Source organism: Symphalangus syndactylus, chromosome 24 (genome assembly GCF_028878055.3).
Source record: "Symphalangus syndactylus isolate Jambi chromosome 24, NHGRI_mSymSyn1-v2.1_pri, whole genome shotgun sequence".
Taxonomy (NCBI): domain Eukaryota; kingdom Metazoa; phylum Chordata; class Mammalia; order Primates; family Hylobatidae; genus Symphalangus; species Symphalangus syndactylus.
In genome coordinates this window covers 46,208,801-46,231,905 of record NC_072446.2, presented here as the reverse complement: position 1 = coordinate 46,231,905, position 23,105 = coordinate 46,208,801, and the positions used below count along the sequence as shown (strand labels likewise).

The 23,105-nt window shown below is 44.3% G+C and overlaps 1 protein-coding gene across 8 annotated transcripts in view; it reads left to right on the top strand.

Annotated features, from left to right (window-relative positions):
• Positions 1-23,105, top strand: part of SLC23A2 (solute carrier family 23 member 2) — a 152,145-nt gene that overhangs the window by 115,031 nt on the left and 14,009 nt on the right. For 7 of the 8 annotated variants that reach the window (XM_055266224.2, XM_055266223.2, XM_055266227.2 and 4 more), the window contains 7 exons: positions 2,834-2,922; positions 3,920-3,990; positions 4,917-5,098; positions 14,785-14,905; positions 15,392-15,548; positions 19,410-19,557; positions 21,585-21,690. In XM_055266224.2, the coding sequence (XP_055122199.1) occupies positions 2,834-2,922; positions 3,920-3,990; positions 4,917-5,098; positions 14,785-14,905; positions 15,392-15,548; positions 19,410-19,557; positions 21,585-21,690 (874 nt within the window). The remainder of the gene's footprint in view (positions 1-2,833; positions 2,923-3,919; positions 3,991-4,916; positions 5,099-14,784; positions 14,906-15,391; positions 15,549-19,409; positions 19,558-21,584; positions 21,691-23,105) is intronic. The other variant, XM_063633499.1, reaches the window with a different exon arrangement.

The window sequence follows — 23,105 nt, the reverse complement described above, 5'->3', positions numbered from 1 at the left end:
TGGAGGAGGTGATATTTTCTCTGTGCTTTAAATGACAAATGAAAGATGAACCCGTATGAAGGAGCTGGTGAGAGATACCAGGCTGGGAGTGGGGTTCAGGTTACCTGGGCACCAAGCTGGACATGGGGAGCCTCTGGCAGGGTTTTGAATAAAGTAAGGACTCTGGGGGGTTGCTTAGGTTCTCCTGCTGTCCTGGGGCTGGAGCCCGACATGGGATCTCGTCATGTCAAAGTTGCTGGTCTGCTCAGGATTTTGTTTTTTAAACTAATGTCTTGTGACCACTATTAACTGTGAGAATTTCCAGCTGCAGAAACCCACTGCCTCTTCACATATTTAAGATATATTTTCCCTGTACACAGGTCAGAAAAACTTCTTTTGTAAAAGGCCAGCAGTAAATAGCCTAGGCTTTGCGTGTCTCTGTTAATGCTACTGAGCGCCACCATGATAGCGTGAAAGCAGCCACAGACCATGAGTAAATAAGTGGCTGTCCTTTGTTCCAGTACAGCTTTACTTACAGAACAGGTAGCACCCCAGATTTGGCCCACTGGCTGGTTTGACAGCCCCTGGTGTAAAGAAAAGCACAGTTTAATGTATTTCCTTTCCGGTCTTTAGTACAAAATAAAAGAGCAGGTAGTCTTCTCGGCCTGGGGAGACCCACCTGGGTGCCTGAGGTTTACCTGGTCACATGAATGCGATAGGGGCCGTGCTGTGGGTACAGAGAGAAGAGCTGAGAATTGACCAGCTTCACACTGGGCAAGCACCTAAAAAAGCCACTCTTATCACCTTCAGTCGTTTTCCTGGAAAATTGGCTTTGTTAATTGTGATCTAGGGAAGCTCTCATTTGTTTAACGTGTTCATATGCTCTTGTTGCAACTTTCCCTAAGAACGTTTCAGTCAAGCCAGTGACAGAGCCCACACTTAGTGCTGGCATCTTGACAGCTTGTGTCAGGCGGTGTTGCCTGGCTAGATGTGAACACGTAATGCTGGCATGAGCAGCCCTTTCCAGTTCATCTCGGGAGACTTTTTCTATCGTCATCTATTTCAGGGGAACTCAGGGTCCCAGCAGCTTGCAAATGAGCGAGTATCTTTACAGCAGCGCTCTTGGGACCTTTAGTCCTAGTTAAGCCACCAAATGCTCATGTTGAAAGGTGCCCAGGTCGGATGCCAAGGTCAGGTTCAGGCTGAGGTCTGACTGAAGAGTGGAAGCCAGATCCAGTCTTTCCTTTTGCCATTTCCAGTGAATCACCAATGCAGTGTGATGTGTGATGGCCACATTCCTAAGGATAAAATCTCTAAACGCAATTCACCATTTGTATTCCACTGCCCTAGGATGCACTGGTTGAAGTCTGAAACCGTAGTAAGCCAGATGGCATTTGGACCATTCCATACAGCATCCATCCCTAATTACATGCTGTCCTTTCAGTACAGTCCTGAAAATTTGTGCTTACGAAATACTTAGAAGTCAAACAGTGTTTTCCCTTTGACATACATTCCCACTTCAGGTGTCCTTCACTTCCGCTATCCTCTGGCCCCTCTGGCAGGTAATTATAACTGGATGGTTGTTGAAGGGCATGCCTGTGGGAGTGGCCAACTGCAATGCATCTGGTTTGTATGGTGTAGCCTGCATCTGTGCCTTAAAGCCAGCACCCTGCCTACTCTGGATTGATGTCATTGCATGATTAAACAGCCAGGAGAGCATCTGTAACAAGGAAGTCTTGACCTCACTGGCTCAGAATGGTGTGTGCTGGGCTCTGGACTTGCAACGAGACTGCTTTCCCTTTAGCCAGAGCCAGTTTGATTTCTCAGTCCAGTTCCTGTTTCACTGTGGGTAGGACTTGCTGCCAGACAGCTCAAAGGGAAGGATGCTGGGTCCGTGTCTCGCTGGCGAGGCCACTGACTAGGCTCCCTGGGGCATTTCAGGATTTGGATGTGTGAGAGTTCCCAGCCCTGCAAAACAGGAGGAGCCAGTTTAATATTTTACCCTCAAAATTATATTAAAAATAGTGATTAAGTTCTCATGCTAACCCATAAAACCACTTTAATGTGACTTAGCTGAAATGCTGTACATTTCCATTAAAAAATGGTAGTCTTTTTGAGTAGCTAAAGTGTTCATGAAGTCAATATGAAGTATCTAAAATATAATCAAATCATGTCATTTGAGGATCTCTGCATTTAGTTTGAGGATGTGGGCGGCAAATTTAATGGAGATTCTGCAAGTTTTCTAGGCCCTTTAAAATATGTTAGAATACCTTTAAGTATTTTTATGATTAAGCAGAATATTTATTATATCTGCTATCAAGTTGTAACTTACAGCTCTGTAGATCTGGATCACTATTATGATTTATCTGTAATCTGTGATTAGGGCAGTTTTTGATTTACAAAATGAAACAACGGAGGGAAATTTTTTCCTTTGATAACCAATAAGAATTTTAAGGGGAGGAGGAGGGAGGTAAAAAAGCAGAAATACACTGATGTTTAAAAAGGAGTTTATAAGCTCAGCAGGAAAGAGGGAACCTCAAATGCCCGCAGTCTCCTGCCTGCAAGAGGAAAGGTGGTGATGGCAGGGGCCGGTGTTGGAGTGTTGGCATTGACCGCGGGGCCCACCCTGGAGCTGCCTGGGTGGGAGGAGAGTGGCAATGGGGAGGATGAAGTAGCCACTGGCTGTGGCTGCATGGCACAGGAGACCTTTGCAAAGTGGGGCTTTTTCTTCTAGGTGTGCCTGCATTTACTCATGTGCTGTATGTCTATGGAAAAGACTGTTAAGCTGTCAAATAGTGAACTACCTCGGTAGTTCCCGATGCCGTGATCATGGTTTTGGTCTCGTTTCTTTTAGGTTACCCCTGTTTCAGGCCAGTGCTTTTGCATTTTTGGCCCCTGCTCGAGCCATCCTGTCTTTAGATAAATGGAAATGTAACACCACAGGTAATTGCAGTTATTTCCACATATGTCATTGGGGTCCTTTAATGCAGGTGTAAAGGGAGGCCTGGACATGCTGCCCTCAGCAGCGCTAAATCCTTTCAGGAATTAGGGGCAAAGCGCACAAACCCACAAACAGCTTAGAATGCCCCATCTGTGGATCATGTCTGTCTCTCTCTTTCTGTCCACTTGTTCATCCCTAACCCTAGAGCAAGAAAGGATCAGAATTGACCTCATTTCTCTATGTTAATGAAATTGACAAATATGGGAACGGAATGGAAAAATATTTGTGCTATTTTTCTGCCTCTCTCTTTCAGTGGATTTTATGACCCACCAGTAATCACTCTCTTTGCTGCGTCAGCATCCCTTCTCTGAAACGTCTTTGCTTTTTAAGGATCTGGCTACTGTGGTTTGCTGCAAATGACTTTCATTCCCCTTCCTTAGTGATTGCAAAGATCCTTAAGGAACACGATAAGGTCAGGAAAAGATAGGGAATTTGAGAAAATTAGAGTCAGACCTGTACTCTCAAAAATACAATTACATTTTGACCTGCTAGGAGCAAAGTTTTCCAGCCTTCATTTCCTTCCTTGCTCCTAGGAGTTACTTTGTGACCACTGATTTGATCTGGGAACTGGAAAAGGCCCTCTGTTTTATCTAAGTTTTTCAAACCTCAGTCCAGCAACCTTGCTGTCGGGCATTTCAATGAGCTGTGTGCAGAGGTTGGTTTTTTTGTGTGAGGCTGGTGCTAGTAATGTGTATCACCACTTCAGTTAGCTTTTGACAATTTGGGGAGCTCTCAGTTGATGAATTCATTTGGTTAAATTAGCATTTGAGGATCCACCTTTCAGTAAGATAAGCTGTACTGTTGGAGGTTGAATTTTAGGGATGGGGATTGATACAGACGTAATAAAAACAGGGAGAAAATTCCTCTTAAAAGGTAAAATGAATATGTCATGTGAGACATCAGTGTCACTCCAAGAAAAACTTTGTTTTTGTTTTCAAGATGTTTCAGTTGCCAACGGAACAGCAGAGCTGTTGCACACAGAACACATCTGGTATCCCCGGATCCGAGAGGTAAAAGACAAGCGTTGTCTGCTTTTGGCTTCTTCATGTTTCTTCTCAGCTTCAATGTTGGTTGACCCAAGAAATAGCAGTTACTTTTACTGAGTGCTTCTTTTCTTTTTCAATTACTGATACGTTTATTTCTCTTGTTAAAGTAAATGTAGTTAAGCAATACTCCAAAATAAAGCATATGGAAATGCTCCGGGCAACCAGAAGAAATGGTTTCCTCCTTCCTGCACACCCACAGACCTGTCCACTCACCCGCCAGCACAACTAGCTGAGGTTCATGGCTCACTGGATGGAGCTACAGAGGCTCATCATCGACAGATAACAGAATTGTTCCCTCTGGCCTCAGCGTTTGCTTGTGTTCATTGAAAGAACTAAAGATATTTGTCTGCCAAAGTGCAATTGAACAGAAGCAGGCATGAAGTACAGCTGACAGTGTATTAATATTTTCCAAAACCTGTGAGATAATTCACCATCAGTTCAGAAAGAGCACAGATGTGGCCATTCTGCACACTAAAAACATCCCTTTAGAATTTCTGTCAACAACACTGTCTTGTCGACGTCCTCAGGGCTCACTCTTTAAAGCTGAGAGTCTTTATGCTGCAGTGTTCCTCTAAGGCTGGTCTTTAAATATTGTGTTTCTTAAAAGGGAATTATAAATTTTTGTCTGCATCATTTAGCAGTGGAAAAGGCATGTGGGCCGTGTGTCCAGGACCCATTTCCGTAATACACCTGCATCATGAATGCAGGCCCCAGTTAGCGCCCCCTGAAGTTTCTTGTCGGGTCCTGGGGAATTTTCTAACTATCTCTCCCAAGTTAGATGATGTAATAACTTATTGTCTTGCAGAATTATCAGTTGTGGTTGTAGGTGACATTCTGAGTGTGCAATGTACAAGCAGCTCACTCTCATGTCTGTGCCATCTCTTTTGCAGATCCAGGGGGCCATCATCATGTCCTCACTGATAGAAGTAGTCATCGGCCTCCTAGGCCTGCCTGGGGCTCTACTGAAGTACATCGGGCCCTTGACCATTACACCCACGGTGGCCCTAATTGGCCTCTCTGGTTTCCAGGCAGCGGGGGAGAGAGCCGGGAAGCACTGGGGCATTGCCATGCTGTAAGTGGAAACATCTCCTCTCATCCCACCACTGCGGGGCAGCCTTTAGGAACATTCACATAGACTTCAGGAGATAATGTTTTTCAATAATAAGAATGGTCTGACAGTTTCAACTTTATTTGCTTTGTGCTGGGGAATAGTCGAAGGGTTTTTGACCCAGAGTTTGGGAAGTGACATACAGTTGAGGTATTACAAAGACAGACTTAGCAGTGACATGAGGAGGTTGGGTTGTAAGGTTTTAAGCTTTGGTAATGGGGTAAGGTAGTGGCGCCGTTTGTTTTTGACTTTTGAGGTCTTGCCAAGTCTCATGTGCCTGAGTTGACATACTGAGAAGCCAAACTTTTATATCATGAGACTCAAAAATATTCCAGAGTGGCAGGAGTCTGGAGTATTTCCAGAGAAGTCATGGGAAAGGTCTGTTGGCATTGATGATGTGACTCTTCTTCCCAGGCCACACTGAGCTCTGCACTCCTGGCAGGTGGGTGGTTGGGGGAGGGACATGGTTTCTGCCAGGGTCCTGCTAGTCAGTGCCTGTCCTTTTGTACAGAATGTCACATCCATTAAAGATGTCCCTTGCCCTTTAAGTAAAGTTAACATTTTGTGTTAATGAAGTCACAGGGGAGTTTGATAATATTACTGATGATTAGAGCCACAGAACTCTTTGTAACACAGAGCCCACATTCTCTATGTGTCTGCAGAGCATGTTTAAGAATTGATTATGTGTAGGTATATGGTTCCATTACTCTGGAATTTAACCAGCCTAAAACTCCTAAAACAAAATAAGTCGCCACATAAGAGAATTTTTTATTTGTTTTGTTTTGTGAAATAGTCTGCAGTTAATAACAGGTGGTATTTATTGATCTTTTACTATACATCAGTCCTTTATATAGCACTTGTATATAGTATCAGATAAGGTACATCCTAGTGTTATCCCATTTAACAGCAGAGGACACTGAGCACCACGATGTAATGTTATTTGCCCAGAGTCATACAGTGAGTTAAGTGGCCACTGTGGGTTTCAAAACCCAAATGGTGGAAATGGGCCTGAACCCATCACACTCAGTCCTCTTCTATGTATTAGAGCATGATGTACAAATAAAAGTGAACCATAGCAGAATTGTTATCTATACTCTACAAATTAAATTAAGGTGTGTGAAAATACCAAGTTTTTTTTTCTTTAAACAAGATTTGAAGGAGACACATCTCACACACGAGCATGAATACCCATCATCATGCTTTCCCAAAATTGTTCTTTTTTTGAGATGGAGTCTCGCTCTGTTGTCCAGGCTGGAGTGCAGTGGCGCGATCTTGGCTCACTGCAACCTCCGCCTCCCGAGTTTAAGCAATTCTCCTGCCTCAGCCTCCCAAGTAGTTGGGATTATAAGCACCCACCACCACGCCCGGCTAGTTTTTGTATGAGTTTAAGCAATTCTCCTGCCTCAGCCTCCGAAGTAGCTGGGATTACAAGCACCCACCACCATGCCCGGCTAGTTTTTGTATTTTTAGTAGAGACAGGGTTTTACCATGTTGGCCAGGCTGGTCTCAAACACCTGACCTCAGGTGATCTGCCCACCTTGGCCTCCCGAAGTGCTAAGATTACAGGGGTGAGCCACCTTGCCCAGCCCCAAATTGTTCTTACTATTCTCATTTCACCAAAGGTTGGTCAAAACATTCTTCACACCAGCGGAGATGGGAAGATGGCGTGTAAGAATATTCTTTCAGCGAAATGTAATTAATGCCAAAATGGATAAATTGTAGGTATAGTACAGTAAAATTTGAAACCAGTAACAAAAGGATGAACAAAACCCACAAAGCACTTAGAAGCTTAAAAAAAATTGTTAAAAATCACTCTCAGAGAGGAAATTGAAACTTTGCAATTAATTACTGATAGTTTAGGAAATGATGGCAAGAACAGCATCAGTCACACTTAGTAACCAGAGGTGTTCTCAACTAAAATTCACAGCCTTTAAAGCAGATACAGCACATGAAGAATTTCAGTAGCTAAGAAAACAGGACAAAAAAATGAACCTAGTAAAAGCAGGGGGAACGAATTAATAAAGATACAGAAAATGTGACACAAATAGAAGTGGTAGATCTAAAAGCGGATCTCTTGAGGGGGAAACAAAACCCAGTGTAGACAAATTTCTGGCGAAGCTAAGCAGGGTGAGAGGATGCCTGTGCACATAGATCTGCCACAGATCCCGCCAGAGGGAGCAAAACTGTTACCTCCCCCCAAATTAAAACAAAAAGTAAGAAAATAGTGGTTTTCAGAAAAGCTTAAGTAACCAAAATTGACTCCTCCTCACTCTTATCTCATAAGTATGGGGGTGCCTCCAAACTTGATCCTGGCCCCCTTCTCTCCATGCACTTCCCCCGAGGAGATCGCATTTCTTTGATGGTGGATATTTCCGTGGAAACCTGTAGTTCAGACCTGTGAACTCCAGACTTACAGATCCAGGCCCCAGCTTGCCCTCTCCACTTGCTGTTACACAAGACATCTCCACCTGTAAATGAAAAAAGCCCCAGACTTTTGATTCCTTCCCTGCCCCTGAAACCAGTTTCTTCTGCCTTCCTCCTTTTGGTAAATGGCCCCAGTTGCTTCAGCCAGAAATGTCTATCTGCTCTTGAGTCTTCCTTTCCCCTCATCCCTCACACAGCCCATCCTGCCCTTCCTCGTCCAGAAGAAATTCTGAACCCCTTCTCTTTTCCAGGCCTTCACTGCCGCCATCCTCTGCGAGCCTCGCTCACCCTTGGCCATTGATTCCTCACTGTCCCCAGCTTCTCCCTCATGTCTCCCAGGGGTCCTCCTCTGTCCCCTCCTTTTGAAACATCAGTTAGACACAGCTAGAATTCTGGAAGCTTTGGGGTTTTCTTACTATTCCAATGTCTGGAGCCTCACGTGCTGCCCTTGGTGGGTCTGTTTGCCTCTCTTGGCCTGGATACCTGGAGTCCCTTTGCCCTGGGCACCCAGGCATGCAGAGGTGGGACATGATCTTGAATTATCTAGATGCCTTCCTCCACTGCACCCTGACTTGTCTCTTTGTCTCTTCTTCCACTCCACTCTTACTTGAACCTCTTCTTGAAGCCTCCTGGACTCTTCCTCTTTCCTCTCGTGTTTTCTGTCTCTTTGTCTTTTTTCTCTATTCGTGAGAATTCTCCTTTGCTTTATCTCTTATTCCTTCTGCCAAGATTGTCATTTATGCTCTGGTGTTTTTTCAGTTTCCAAGAGCTCTTCTGTGTCCTTGGGCTGTCAGCTCTGTGAGAGCAGGGCCTATGCTCTGGGTGGGTCACCTTGACACCCCCAGCACCTGCCCCTCCCGTGGCTGAGCTGGTGCTCAGTGAGCAGGTTGTGAACTAATAAAGGAAGGCTCAGGAAGCCTGGTAAACCCATGACCACAAGAACAGCCGCGATAGTTGTTGAAGGACTCTGATTCCTAAAAGAAGCCCTGGGCCCAAATAGTTAGACAATGAGTGCGTTGAGTCTTCAAGGAAGAGAGAATATATGCACTGTTTAAACTGTTCCAGAGCTCTGTGAAAGGAGGGAAACTCCCCAGCCAACCTTAGTGGCAAATTCTGACTGAACTAATAAAAAAGGAACCATGGACCATCATTGTCTTTCCTGGGGTTGTATTAAAAAACAAACAAATCCTAGGCCGGGCGCGGTGGCTCACGCTTGTAATCCCAGCACTTTGGGAGGCCGAGGTGGGCGGATCACAAGGTCAGGAGATCGAGACCACGGTGAAACCCCGTCTCTACTAAAAAATACAAAAAATTAGCCGGGCGTGGTGGCGGGCGCCTGTAGTCCCAGCTACTCGGAGAGGCTGAGGCAGGAGAATGGCGTGAACCCGGGACGCGGAGCTTGCAGTGAGCCGAGATTGTGCCACTGCACTCCAGCCTGGGCGACAGAGCAAGACTCCGTCTCAAAAAAAAAAAAAAAAAAAAAAAAAAAAAAAAAAAAAAAAACAAAAACAAATCCTGAGCTGATGGATGTATTGAGTTACATTCTAAGCAACAAGCCCTGAGTTCAAATGTCTTCAGGTAGCATGCCAAAGTTCAGCATCATTCTCTACTGTAAGGCTTCTTCCAATCTTTAAAAATGCAAATGTGCAAAACACTCTATTCACCTTCAGAAAAGGGCCTTAGTGTCTAGCCCTGTCCACCCTTAATTTGTTTTTTTTTTTTTTTTTTTTTTTTTTTTTTTAGAGACGGAGTCTCGCTCTGTCTCCCAGGCTGGAGTGCAGTGGCGCAATCTCGGCTCACTGCAGGCTCCACCCCCCGGGGTTCACGCCATTCTCCTGCCTCAGCCTCCCGTCTAGCTGGGACTACAGGCGCCCGCCACCTCGCCCGGCTAATTTTTTGTATTTTTAGTAGAGATGGGGTTTCACCATGTTAGCCAGGATGATCTCGATCTCCTGACCTCGTGATCCGCCTGCCTCGGCCTCCCAAAGTGCTGGGATTACAGGCATGAGCCACCGCGCCCGGCCCCTTAATTTGTTTTTTAAATGCCACACATCTATAAGCATATCTTGACAGACTATTCCTTTGAACGCTGTTTGGGAAGATGCTGCTACAGATAACACAATGAAAGAACAAGGCATAATGTGTCATTTCAAGAATTCACAGATGATCAAATATTAGAAAATGTGTTGAAATTGATCACGGCTCCATGGTAGGTTTTATTTTATTTTTTAAATTTTGAGACAGGGTCCCGCTCCATCACCTAGGCTGGAGTGTGCAGTGACACAATCTCAGCTCACTGTGGCCTCTGACTCCAGAGTTCAGGCGATTCTCGTTCATCAGCCTCCCAAGAGTACCTGGGACTACAGGGTAGATTTTATTAATAAGCTCTTATTGACAAAACTATGGTAATAGTCCCCTCCCCTTAATTTTATTTTTAAAATTCAACCTACATCCTACAACCTTGTTGCAAACTTAGCAATGTAAGAATAGAAGGATTTTTTTTTTTTTTTTTTTTTTTATTTTGAGAGAGAGTTTTACTCTAGTTGCCCAGGCTGGAGTGCAGTGGGGCAATCTTGGCTTACCGCAACCTCCACCTCCCGGGTTCCAGCAATGCTCCTGCCTCAGCCTCCCAAGTCGCTGGGATTACAGGCATCCGCCACCACTCTGACTAATTTTTTTGTATTTTTAGTAGAGATGGTTTCACTGTGTTGGCCAGGCTGGTCTCAAACTCCTGACCTCAGGTGATCCACCCACCTCAGCCTCCCAAAGTGCTGGGATTACAGGCGTGAGCCACCGTGCCTGGCTGTATAGAAGGATCTTTATGCGTAAGATAAAAATGCCTCCTACTTGAATGATGAAAGACTCAAATCAGTCCTGCCTTTTGAAGTTAGGAACTTAAATAAGCTTGTTTATTATCACAGGTATCATTTAAAGTTATTCTAGATGTGCTAATCAATGTATAAAACAAGAAAGTAAAATAATGTGGATCCATACCAAAAAGATCAGAGAGGAGAGGGGATGGTGACTTACCTGTAGAGGAATTAAATACATTCCACAGCTTCATAAATAATACTGTGGTCCTGGGACAGGGGTAGACATTGGTAGAGCAGAGTAAGAAGAACAGAAACAGAATCAAAGAAAAATAAATATTTAGTATAGATAGCAGTCATATTTGAAACCAGTGGGGAATGGACAAATTATGTATGAAAAACTAGTTATTTTTGGGAAAAAGTTAGACTCCTAATTTAAATCAAATTGTATTTCAGTTGAATTAAAGACTTAAATATACAAAATAACCATAAAAGTGCTAGAAGAAAACCTAAATAAGTATTTAATCCTAAGGGAGGGAAGATCTTTCTTAAAGCAGATATTGAAAAGAGAAAGAGAAAGATAGATTTTACTATTGACACATTTAAAACATCAAAAACCACTGAATTAAAAACATCTGTCACGGCAGCTCACACCTGTAATCCCAGCACTTTAGGAGGCCAAGGCGGGCAGATCACTTGAGCTCAGGAGTTCTCAACCAGCCTGGCCAACATGGTGAAACTCTATCTCTACTAAAAATACAAAATTAGCCGGGTGTAGTGGCGGGCACCTGTAATCTCAGCTACTCAGGAAAGTGAGGCACATGAATCACTTGAACCCAGGAGATGGAGGTTGCAGTGAGCTGAGATTGCGCCACTGCACTCCAGCCTGGGCAACAGAATGAGACTCTGTCTCAAAAAAAAGCTGGGAAAACACTCATAAAAATGTCACAAGAAAGGCTAACATCCCTAACTCATAAAGAGTTCTACTGGTTAATTTAAAAGTGAGAGAATCCCAGTGGAGTAATAGATGAAGGGTGTGATAGGAGTAGCCATTTAGCAAAAAAGTAACTACACCTAGCTCATTAAAGTGTGAAAAAGGTTTATCCTCCCAATTTATTAAAACGTGTATTATGTACATGATTCTGTTGGAATTGAGAGTGAATGAGGTTGTACAAACTAAGTCACTCTGATGGAGATGGAGTTTAGAGACAGAGTCTCAGGGTAGGTTAGTGCGGCGGGTCAGTGACTGCCTTTTCTGGCACAGTGCATACGTCCTTGGTAGACCTACATTTTAAAACTTATTTTTTTATTGACTTTTCTTATGGAAAATTTCAAACCTATTCAGAACTGAAGAGAATAGTTGAATGAACCCCCATGTGTCAATACCAGGCACTCCAAAACAGTATAGTTTTATCTATATCCCACTGTTTTTCAGCCCCCTCCAATTCAGTTAAATTCTAGGTATTTGAAATTTAACAGTAATTAAGCTCAGAAATCTAAAGTAAAATAATAGTCCCCTCCTACTCCATCTCAAAAAAATCTCATGATTGTTAACTAGTAAAAAATTTTGTTTTTATCCTTACATATTTTTATATTTTTATGCAAAGAAGTACAAACTAGCATATATACATAATTTTATTTGTTTTTACCCCAATAATTTGTTGGGCTTACTTCTCTGAGACAGCATGTTTAGATTGATCTCTTTCTTTCTAAAGTTGCACGGTGTTTAATAATCTAGTCTATAATTTATTCAGCCATTTCTCAACTGATGCTCATGCATGTAGCTTAAATTTTTGCTGCTACAAAAAAAAATGCTGAAATATGTACCTCATTGTGAAAAGACTGAGTATTAGAAGCAATGATGATACAGTTTTTCAATTAAAGCTGTTTATGTTGCTTCAGATGTCATACAGTATGGGAATTGTTTTTATTTATTTTTATTGTACAATATTTTTATTGTACTTTAAGTTCTAGGGTACATGTGCACAACGTGCAGGTTTGTTACATATGTATACGTGTGCCATGTTGGTGTGCTGCACCCATTAACTCGTCATTTACATTAGGTATATCTCCTAATGCTATCCCTCCCCCCTTCCCTGGTATGTCCATGAAACAGAATGCTAAGCAGTCACTAAGTTGCTGGTGCAAATCTCTGTCTGATGAGGCGGAAAAGCAAATAGATACTAAGGCAGGTCAGGAAGCTGCATAAAGCATGATTCCAGTTTGGCTTAGATAATAACCTGTTCATGTCTGGGGACAAGGAAGATGACAATCTGTCTTCCTCCAGCACCCAGCAAATATCCGGGGAGTGAAAACCGTTCAGAACAGATAGACCACGATATTACATGATTTTATCACTCAAGGGGGATTATGGATGATCTTCAGGGTTTTATCTTTTTCTTTCTGCTTATCTGTCTTTTAAATTTTTTCTACAATTTAGTATGCATTACTTGCATAACATTTTAAAGTAAAAGTTAGCAAAGGTAAACATGAGGTGGGAAGCATGTTGGAGTGGAGTAGACAGCAGCCCATCCTGAGAGCTGGGGCTAGAACGCTTCATCCCTTTGCTCAGTTAAGATGTGTGGACATGGGCAGGTCTGCACCTCTAAGCCGCTGCCCCTCTGTCACAGGGTGCCCGCCCCCAGGTGTATTTGAGAATAAAAATAAACTCGAAGTAGACAGGTTTTAGAGCAGAAAGAAACAGTCATGTTCATCTGCTGCCTAATCTGCTTTCTAAATCTGAGTTGCCAGATTTGGGCCTAAGATCTGGGTGTCCCTCCTCAAATTCTGTGTGGTCTCAGTCCCCTCTTAAATGTGCAGGTGTGTTGCCTGAAATAACGATGACAAAAATAGCAGACTTGGGGCATCTTTGGATCTCCTAATATTCACTCTGAAACAAATAAGTAGCATTTATTTTTTCCAGACATGAAAATAGTATGTAGGTCTAAGTTTAAAATATTCCAGTTTTAGTATCCCTTGTTACCATATTGTTTTTTGTTAAACTTCACTATCCCAGAGGAATTGAAATAACGTGGGCACTGTGTGTGTTTTCAACCTTGAACTGGTACTGGCAGAGACCCCCGATGGATCACCAGTTCACCAAAGCGCCTGAGTAGGCAGGGAGACCTGTGGAGCAACACACGCATGTTCTCCAGCCGGGCTGCCATCCACACCTCATTAGGAATGTGACAGTGGAGTCACACTCGACCAGCTGTCGATGGGGCTAATGATTCCATCTCAGCAATTGGAACTGTGCCCAGGAACAATTAAGCTTAGCTTTGACTGAGAACCTACTCTTCCTGCCAGCTCTACCTCAGGTCGTAAGTGAAAGAGCGAGACCGCGTGGAGGCTTAGACGCATTGTTGGGCACCAGTTTTGTTTCGGTGATGAGTAAATCCACCCGGGGGATGGGAAGTGGCCCCACACCTGCCAGCCCCATGGGACACCAGACCGATGTCATGGACTGGTGTGTCAGGAAGTGCCATGGTCCTGCTGTGGAGGAGTCAGCGCCTGTCGCTGCCTCCCATAGCACTTAGTGCAGTTCAGTCAGGACCGTGAGGCTCAAGGAGAGGGACTTCTGCAGCCCAGCCTCCCTGCCCTGTGACCAGGGTGGCAAAAGGAAAGAGTTCAGTTCAAGCCATAGAGCTAGATTCCTGGCCCCCAACGCTGTAACCATAGACATGTGATCTTGGACCTCTGGCTTTGTCTCTGTGAAAAGGGGACGATCATAGAAGCCACCCCATAAAGTTGAGATGATGCACAGGAAGACATTAGTGTAATGTCTGGCACACAGAAGCCTCTCAGGAATGTTATTAATACCGAGTTCTACTGTATCCAGTTTTCTTGAGCAGTGAAGCTTTCCTTTTTGCTCTTTTATGCATGCTGTAAGTAAATTGGAAAATACAGAAAAGTGGGAAAACCAGTTGCAAATCATGTAACTATTCAAAGCGAATCCCTGGGAGAATTTTGGATCATGTACTTCTTACTTGTTTGTGTGTATAGCAGTAGTTTCTTGGTTTGCTTTGTAGTTAATTCGTAGTTATAATCTTACAGTTTATGTTGTATCTGGCATCCTTTCCCCTTACATAGTGTAAGCTTTTCCCATCAATGTGTACATTCTTTGGGTTTTCTTATTCTATTTAGGAAAAGCTATCCTAAGGCATTTACATCAGAATTTCATTTCAGTATCAAGAAATGATAGGCAAATTAGTGTTAACATCTTCCCCCAAAGTAGTATTTCCAAAAGTTGTACATTCCAATAGAGGTACTATTTCTCAAATAGTAGTTCAGAGGACTAGCAGCTTTCTAGGTAAATGAATTGAACACTATGTCAATTTTGCCATAGAAACTTCGAGTGTTATTTTATAACAGAGACATAATAGCCTTTGACCTAGTTTGTTTTCTTTCTCTCCTCAGGACAATATTCCTAGTATTATTGTTTTCTCAATATGCCAGAAATGTTAAATTTCCCCTCCCGATTTATAAATCCAAGAAAGGATGGACTGCATACAAGTTACAGCTGTTCAAAATGTTCCCTGTGAGTAGCTGACTTCTTCCCCTGCTGACATTTTTGCCTTTGGTTAATATGTAAGATGATTAAGTGAAGGGAGGGTTTTAAGCAGGCCCCCCTTGGGGGATCATATCTGTGCAGTGATATCAGGGTACTAATGACCACTCAGATCATTATAAACCTAAACGTTCTGTTTCTGAAATGGGAGCACATCCTTTTAGTAGTGCCGAAGGAAGGGGACACTGTCCTTGGGACTGAGTAAGATTTGACTCCACGTGGCCTCTGCAGGCACGATGTCCATTCTTGTTTTATCAGCCAGACTTTGGAAGGGGTAAGATAAATTCACCTGAATGAAACTGCTCTCTCAATGAGATTCCATTCAAGGAAGAATACGTCCACAAAGTACTGACTGATGGGCTCTGGGGTGTGATGTTCAGCCCATGGGAAGGGGTGTTTTTTGCCAAAATCTGTGAGCCCTGCTGGCCTGACAGAGCTTCCCCTTGACCACTCCAGATCATCCTGGCCATCCTGGTATCGTGGCTGCTCTGCTTCATCTTCACAGTGACAGACGTCTTCCCTCCCGACAGCACAAAGTATGGCTTCTACGCTCGCACGGATGCCAGGCAAGGCGTGCTTCTGGTAGCCCCGTGGTTTAAGGTTCCATACCCATGTAAGTATTCTGATGGCTAGAGGGGTCAGGAGCCCAAGAGGGCCCAACTGAGAGGGGTTGGAAGTTGGCAGAACAGCCTTCTTTGTTCCAGACTGTCTCCTGAAGGTCTTGCCATTCTGGTCAGGAGAGGATTAGACAGCAAGTAAGGGAGGCCCTGTCCCCAGAGGGCAGAAACCAACACAGACTGACTGGCTCCCTTCTCTGATTAGCTGGCTGTCTCTTTTGGATCTGCTAGGATGAAATCCTGGACAAGGGGTCTCTTGCCAGGTTTAAGCTCTGGTGGCCAGGATTTGAGGGCAGCCGCTTAGATAGGCAAATATAGAGCTGTTTGGTCCCAGAGTTGCCAAAGTGGAAAGATGTGAGTGGGAACAGCCTGGGGATTAGCAAGCAACCTGCTCAAGCATGATGGAATTTATATAATCTCTTAATGGGCAGCCATAATCTTTTAAATTTGGCCACAGCTGTAGAGGTAAGTTGATAGTCACTAATGGCCGAAAGCTGCATCTTAATTTGAGTATTGTGTAACTCTTGGGGGTGTGAATACATTCCCTAGCTGGGGTGTCACCTGGACTCGCAGCTAGCCCCATCTAGGTGATCCCAGTGGTTGTTACACACTTGGTTCCATTGGGAAGTCTCTAGTCCCAGCGTTTGGGTTTTTATTAGAATTGGAGCCTGAGCTTAGTCAGGTTTAGCCCACTTCTTTCCCGGTTTAACCATCTTATTTTCATTTTTTATAATGACAAGGAGAAAAAGAGAGAAGCCAAGAATTTTAAGGTTGGGTTAAAGATGACTACTCTGAGCATGTTGAATGATGAGTGTTGGCTGTTCTTTTTGTTCTCAATATACTTAGGAAAGCTTTAAAAAGTTTTGTCTTTCAAGCCGGGCACGGTGGCTCATTCCTGTAACCCCAGCACTTTGGGAGGCTGAGGCAGGAGGATCACCCGAGGTCAGGAGTTCAAGACCAGCCTGGCCAACATGGTGAAACCCCGTCTCTACAAAAATACAAAAATTATCCAGGCATGATGGCGGGTGCCTGCAATTTCAGCTACTCGGGAGGCTGAGGCAGGAGACTCCCTTGAATCTTGGAGGCGGAGGTTGCAGTGAGTCGAGATCGTACCACTGCACTTCAGCCTGGGAGACAGAGCAAGACTGTCTCAAAAAAAAAAAAAAAAAGTTTCATCTTTTTAAAATAACTTTCTCATCAGATTGTATAGTCTAAGTATGCATTTATATAGACCTATTCTTTCTCCAAGAAAGAATGTGCATGGTTCATAAACATACCTATAGTCTGAGATAAAATGAAATTACAATTAGTTGGTGAAGCAGTCAGGGCGAGGGCAGGGAAGGCGGGGACGGCGGGTAGGTAGAAGCCCTCACAGCATATACATGGTGGTCTTCTGCTTGTGCAGGCAACTCCCAAGGTGGGCGCCAGTAGGACCACAAGCTGGGCTGTCCAGGAGAGGCAGCTGTACAGGTGCTGGGGCCAGAGGGAGTTCACTAGGACCCATGGGGCCACGCATGAGAAGGCGAAACTTAGTAGACAGAGTGCCTGAGGTCATGCTGGCCGTGAGCGAGCACGTAGGGCTCCTGGCCTGCCGAGGGCTGGTGCGGTACCAGAGCTCCACTAGCTAGAAAGCCACCTCCAGGGATATAGTCATACTACTGTATACATATGTAGTACTCTCCAGTGCTTTGTCTCAATCCAGAGAGGGGCTTTTGAATACCTGAGCAGTGCTTTTCAGTCTTTAATACACTAGGCATGGTCTGGACTGATTGTTAATATAATACAGATTTCTGGTGCAAAATGTCAACAGTGCTGAGGTTGAGAAACCCTGCTGTCAAGTAACAAACTAAATGAAAGGTTCTTGGTAAAAGGAGATATGAAATAACAGATTCAAGAGAGAAGGCTGGAAGCCAACAAGGTCTTTAAGAAAAAAAATATATATAGATATATATCTGAAGGAAAAAGGATCAAAATAAGAATCCCCCCTCAAAATCAAGACAGTAAACTGAAACCAGAATGCTACAACAATAACAAGGTAACAGTATAAAAGATAATTTAGAAAAAGCAAAATGTTGCTTGGTGAGGAAGTCCTCTGAATGAGGAAAATCCATTCCAAATTAACCTGGAGCTGTTATGTTGAGCAGGCCTCTTGCTGGTGGCATAGGGTGTGTCGAGCACCGTCCATCAACCTGCATACCTTGCACCCCTGACCAAGGGACGCCTCTGCATCCCCTGGCTGCTCCAGCAGAGTGAACCAGCCCGAGGCAGGAGCAATTCTGCCCTTAACCGCACTCCAGGCTTAATTCTGCACGTCTGACTTTGTATCCTTTCTCTTCCCAATCCAGTGGTTGCTCTAGGCTACCTACGACACAGGCCAAACCCCTCTAGGTGGCTTAGATGGCTTTTGGAACCCTTCCAGAACTTGCCTCCTGCCCCGTGCCCTGCATGAGAGCTCTGCGTCCACCAGAACACCCTCTTCTTTCAAACCCCACCCCCCAGATCCTCCCCATCCCTGAAGGGGCACCTCCATTCCCACCTCCTCCTCAGATCCTTCCCTGGCCAGGGCCTGACTTCGCCTTTTCCTGACCTCCTCACTGGTGCTCCTTGTGACCCAGTTCGGCTTGCCTCCATTTGAAGTTGAGCCATTTCCCTCTCCTCGGATCTTTTGGAGTGTCCTGTGCCCCCAGCTACGTTGTTGGCTCCTGCGTGAGAGACCATGTTTTAGCCATCGTTCTTTTTCCACTGTGCTTTCTGCTCAGTGGGTGTATTATAACTAATGCTTCAAGGGAAGAAGAGCTACTCCTTTATCAAAGGAGTCTATTCATTCTCACACTGAAAGAGACCCATGCTATTTTTATTAAATAAGATCTATGGCTTTCAAGTCCAAATAAATATACTTGTAAAGAAAAAAGTATCTAATGAGGGATTAAGTAAATGCAGGACTTAAAATGAAGTTTCAATGGGCCTCACTTTGCTTTCTGAAATGAAACTATTTAATTTCCTATAACATGGTTTATGATTTAAAAATAAGGTCGTGGTATTATAGTAGAGAAGGACTGTCCATACCTTATGGACACTTTACTGTTGGGATTTAAATTTAGCCGGTGATTTCTCACTGCCTTTTCACTTGATGCCCTCCCCTGGAGAAGGCCACTGCTGCTTTGTACCCTGCTCTGTACAGCAGGGCTATAAATCCCTCATACAAATTTCCCAACGCAGCAGGCCACTTTCAGTTGTTATTTAGTAGATGCTGAGTGTGGCTTGGAAGCAGGAAAGAGAAGTTAGGGCCTCTTCCAGCCCAACAATGTCTTCTTCTTCTTCTTTTTTTTTTTTTTGAGATGGAGTCTCGCTGTATCACCCAGGCTGGAGTGCAGTGGCGCAATCTTGGCTCACTGCAACCTCCGCCTCCTAGGTTCAAGTGATTCTCCTGCCTCAGCCTCCCGAGTAGTTGGGATTGCAGGCACGTGCCCCCATGCCTGGCTAATTTTTGTATTTTTAGTAGAGGTGGGGTTTCACCTTGTTGGCCAGGCCGGTCTTGAACTCCTGACCTGGTGATCTGCCTGCCTTGGCCTCCCAAAGTGCTGGGATTACAGGCATGAGCCACCGCGCCCGGCTACGATGTTTTCTTTTAATTAAAGACACAGTGCGCATCAGTCCTCATTATGGCCATCTTCATCTGACTTAGCAACTGTCCCAGGCATCTGGTGCTTAAGATTTTAAAATGAACAGTTTCCACGAGCTTCGGAATCCGAGTGGATCTTGTAGAGTCTTGCAGCATTCAGAATGACTTCGGGTAACTGGTCCTGGTCACTTTGCCTGCCTCTCTAGGAGCATTCATGGTTATTTTCCTCCCACAGTTCAGTGGGGACTGCCCACCGTGTCTGCAGCTGGTGTCATCGGCATGCTCAGCGCGGTGGTCGCCAGCATCATCGAGTCTATTGGTGACTACTACGCCTGTGCACGGCTGTCCTGTGCCCCACCACCCCCGATCCACGCAATAAACAGGTATGTTCCTGAGAAGACGAGTTCCTTATTGGTCCCAGCACCTTGTTACTTTGTTCTTAGGTTTAGATTACCTTGAAGACAAAACTAAGAGTTTCAGCACAAGCCCAGCCAAGCAGCAGGACTCTAGTGACTGTTTGACACATCACAGCCTTTGTTCGCTTTCATTTTCCTTGTCCATGACATGGAACAGAATTCCTACCCTTCCTTAATTGCAGTGACATCAAATAACACACTCTCTGCGAAACTACTGTAAGCCTTAAATTCAGAAACCACATGCCAAGCACCGTACTTGTTCTTTGTTTTTTTTTTTTTTTTTTTTTTTTTTTTGTTTGGGTGTATATGTGTGTCATTTGGAGATATAGATAGATAGATAGATAGATAGAATCAAAGTAGCTCTGTCTATATATATATAGAGAGAGAGCTACATTGATTTTCTGTTATCTTGCTTTTCCAACTGTTCTTTTTTTTTTTTTTTTTACACAAAGTGAAATTTTTCTTCCCAGCAAAACAAGCTCTTCACTGTTTACAGGTTTTTTGTTTTTTGTTTTATTTTTAATTAAAAAAGACCCAAGGTCTCACTGTGTTGCCCAGGCTGCAGTGCAGTGGCTAGTCACAGGCACAATCATAATGCACCACACCCTCGAACTCCTGGGCTCAAGCAATACTCCCACCTCAGCACCCTGAGTAGTTGAGACTGCCTGTGTGCACCACCATACTTGGCTATACAGTGCTATTTCTACATTGCAAAAATTACCTGTTTTTTTCCCTGTGTTTCCCCACCCAATCTTGGCTGCCACAGTCGGACAGACAAAGCACAAGGATACCATTTTCTCTCCCCTGTAGTGGAAACCTTAGCAGCAGGCAGTATGCCCCAGGTCTGTCAGTTAGATACGTTCCAATTGTCCCCAAGGGTAAGCACTGTGTAATCTATGTACAGTTACAGTTTATATAAATAGGGACAGGAATAGCAGAAATGAATGAAATCTGTGGGATCTAGGGCTTATGAACTATGGGGTTTATGATCTCAAAACACTTGGTCTTTAGCTTTTAGAAGTTGTTAGATAATTGCCCCTGAGGAGTCTGCAGAGAAAAGAAAACAGCCCAGATCCCCTCCTGTTCTCCAGCCAGCTCTGCAACCCCAGAAGGGACTGTGTGTGATGAGATTAATGGACTGGGCCTTGGCTCTGTTAGGGGGTTTTCAGTCCTGATGTCCACATCTTTCTCTAATGGAGCTGCTGCATATGATTAAATACCTGCATATCAATATGTTTAAAAGTGTCAGTACTTATGAAATTATAAAACATTTCCTTCCTGATGAAACTGGATTTTAAGAGTAAAGGATCACATCAATGTTTTATTTCCATAGACGGCCCATGTTTGTCTTATACCCCAACAAATGGCTTTATTTTCTGGCTAAAATCCTTTGCTTTCATTTGCAGTGATTTAAAAACACTCAAATCTAACGTGTGATTTAGAGATGTGCTTCTCAAAATGGAATGAGCTTTGGGGGTTCTGCTAAAAATGCAGATTCTGGCCGGGCACAGTGGCTCACGCCTGTAATCCCAACACTTTGGGAGGCTGAGGCAGGTGGATCACCCTGAGGTCAGGAATTCCACAGCAGCCTGGCCACATGGTGAAACCCTGTCTCTACTAAAAATACAAAAATTAGCCAGGCATGGTGGTACGAACCTGTAATCCCAGCTACTCAGGAGGCAGGAGAATCTCTTTAACCCAGGAGGTGGAGGTTGCAGTGAGCCCAGATCGCGTCACTGCATTCCAGCCTAGGTGACAGAGTGAGACACTCTTTAAAAAAAAAAAAAAAAAAAAAAAAAATGCAGATTTTTTTCTGCTTCAGCAGGTCTGGGGTGGGGTCTGAGATTGTATTTTTAATCGCCCTCCCAGGAGATGTGGAAGCTACAGGCTCTGGACCACATTTTTGGATTGTAGATGTGTAGAGGATATTTCAGAGTGAATGCATTATCCCATTGAATGAATGTTTTTCTTTCCTCCATTCCTTTACATTTTAGGGGAATTTTCGTGGAAGGCCTCTCCTGTGTTCTTGATGGCATATTTGGTACTGGGAATGGCTCTACTTCATCCAGTCCCAACATTGGAGTTTTGGGAATTACAAAGGTACATAGATTTTTCTAATCAAATGATTGGGTTTCTAAGCATTCGTCCATTTCATTGATCGGTCTGGCCACTGCAAGTTCCAAATGGGCAGGCCTCTGATTCTAAAAAATTACTTCTCTCCTTTTTTTTTTTTTTAAAGTGTTTATAATGCCTGTTTGGAAGTCTCTCTTCTCTTGCTGGTCCAGGTAGGGAGGCACTCAGTGCTGTCATTCCATCATGCAATGTGGATATTTATAAAGACCGACTCTGCCAGGCCACTCTTCAAGGCACTTGGGATACATCAGTGGATTAAAAAGTGGAGTTTACATTCTAGCAAGGGAAGACAAACAATCAACAGTCAGCATACTAAGTCCATAAATGATGCATTATGTCAGCCAGTGACAAGTACTGGGGGAAACATGGAACAGGAAGCTTGGGGAGAGGGTGATCAGGTGACCTGAACACAGACCTGAAGGATGGAGGGAGGGAGTCTGCAAATAACCCGGGGAAGACCGTTCCAGGCCAGGGTGTGGCCAGGGCCGAGCCCTATCCCGGAAGTGGAAGGTCAGCAAGGAGGCCATTGTGGGTCAGGGAGTCAGAGCAGGTGGGGTCTGCCAGGTAATTGAGGACCAGGTTACACAGGCAGGCAGGCAGGTAGGTAGGCAGCCACAGACTGCCTGAGTGGAAGGGAGTGCTGCAGGGAGCAGCTTGATATAATTTTTTTTTTTTTTTTTAAGGATCGCTTTGACTGCAGTGATGAGAGTAGACCATGGGGGGCTGGGCAAAAGGTAGAAATGGGATCCCAACTGGGAGGTGTCACTAGTTTTAAATTAAGAGATGACCCACCATTGGCCATGGTATGTTGTGAAACTAAGACCATGAAAATTGGTTCACCATCCTCGATGGCCTCTGTCTCACAGGTCTCCCTCACTGAGGACTTGGGGTGAGCCCGGAAACCTTCTAGAACTGGTTGACCTCTGTCAAATTGGGAGGGAGGAGTGGATTTCAAAAGAGCTCTCCCTTGCCATGTAAGATTCTATAATCAGATAAAGAGAAACCAGATACTAAGTTTGATTAACCTTGATTGCAAATCCAGGTGAGAGGGAGCCGCCAGGCAGGCACACACATGCCTGGTTTGTTGGTTTCCCCAAGTTGGCAGGTCCCTGCCAGAGCTCAGCCTGAGGTGTGCCAATGGCCCTATCTGCCTGTTGCTCCCGGTATGGGGGATGCGAAGGAAGGTTGTCTGAGGGGTGCTTCCTCCAGTGCCATCCTGAGGGTCCTATTGCTACCCATGGTGAGAAGCCAGTGCTGAGCACAGGGAGATGAGAGAAGGATCTCATGGGCACAGAATGGGGCCTAAGCCATGCCACTCTTTAGCCAGTTTGCTGCCATGAGCTTTCAGGCATATAACTAATCCCAAATCCCAAATAAGATAG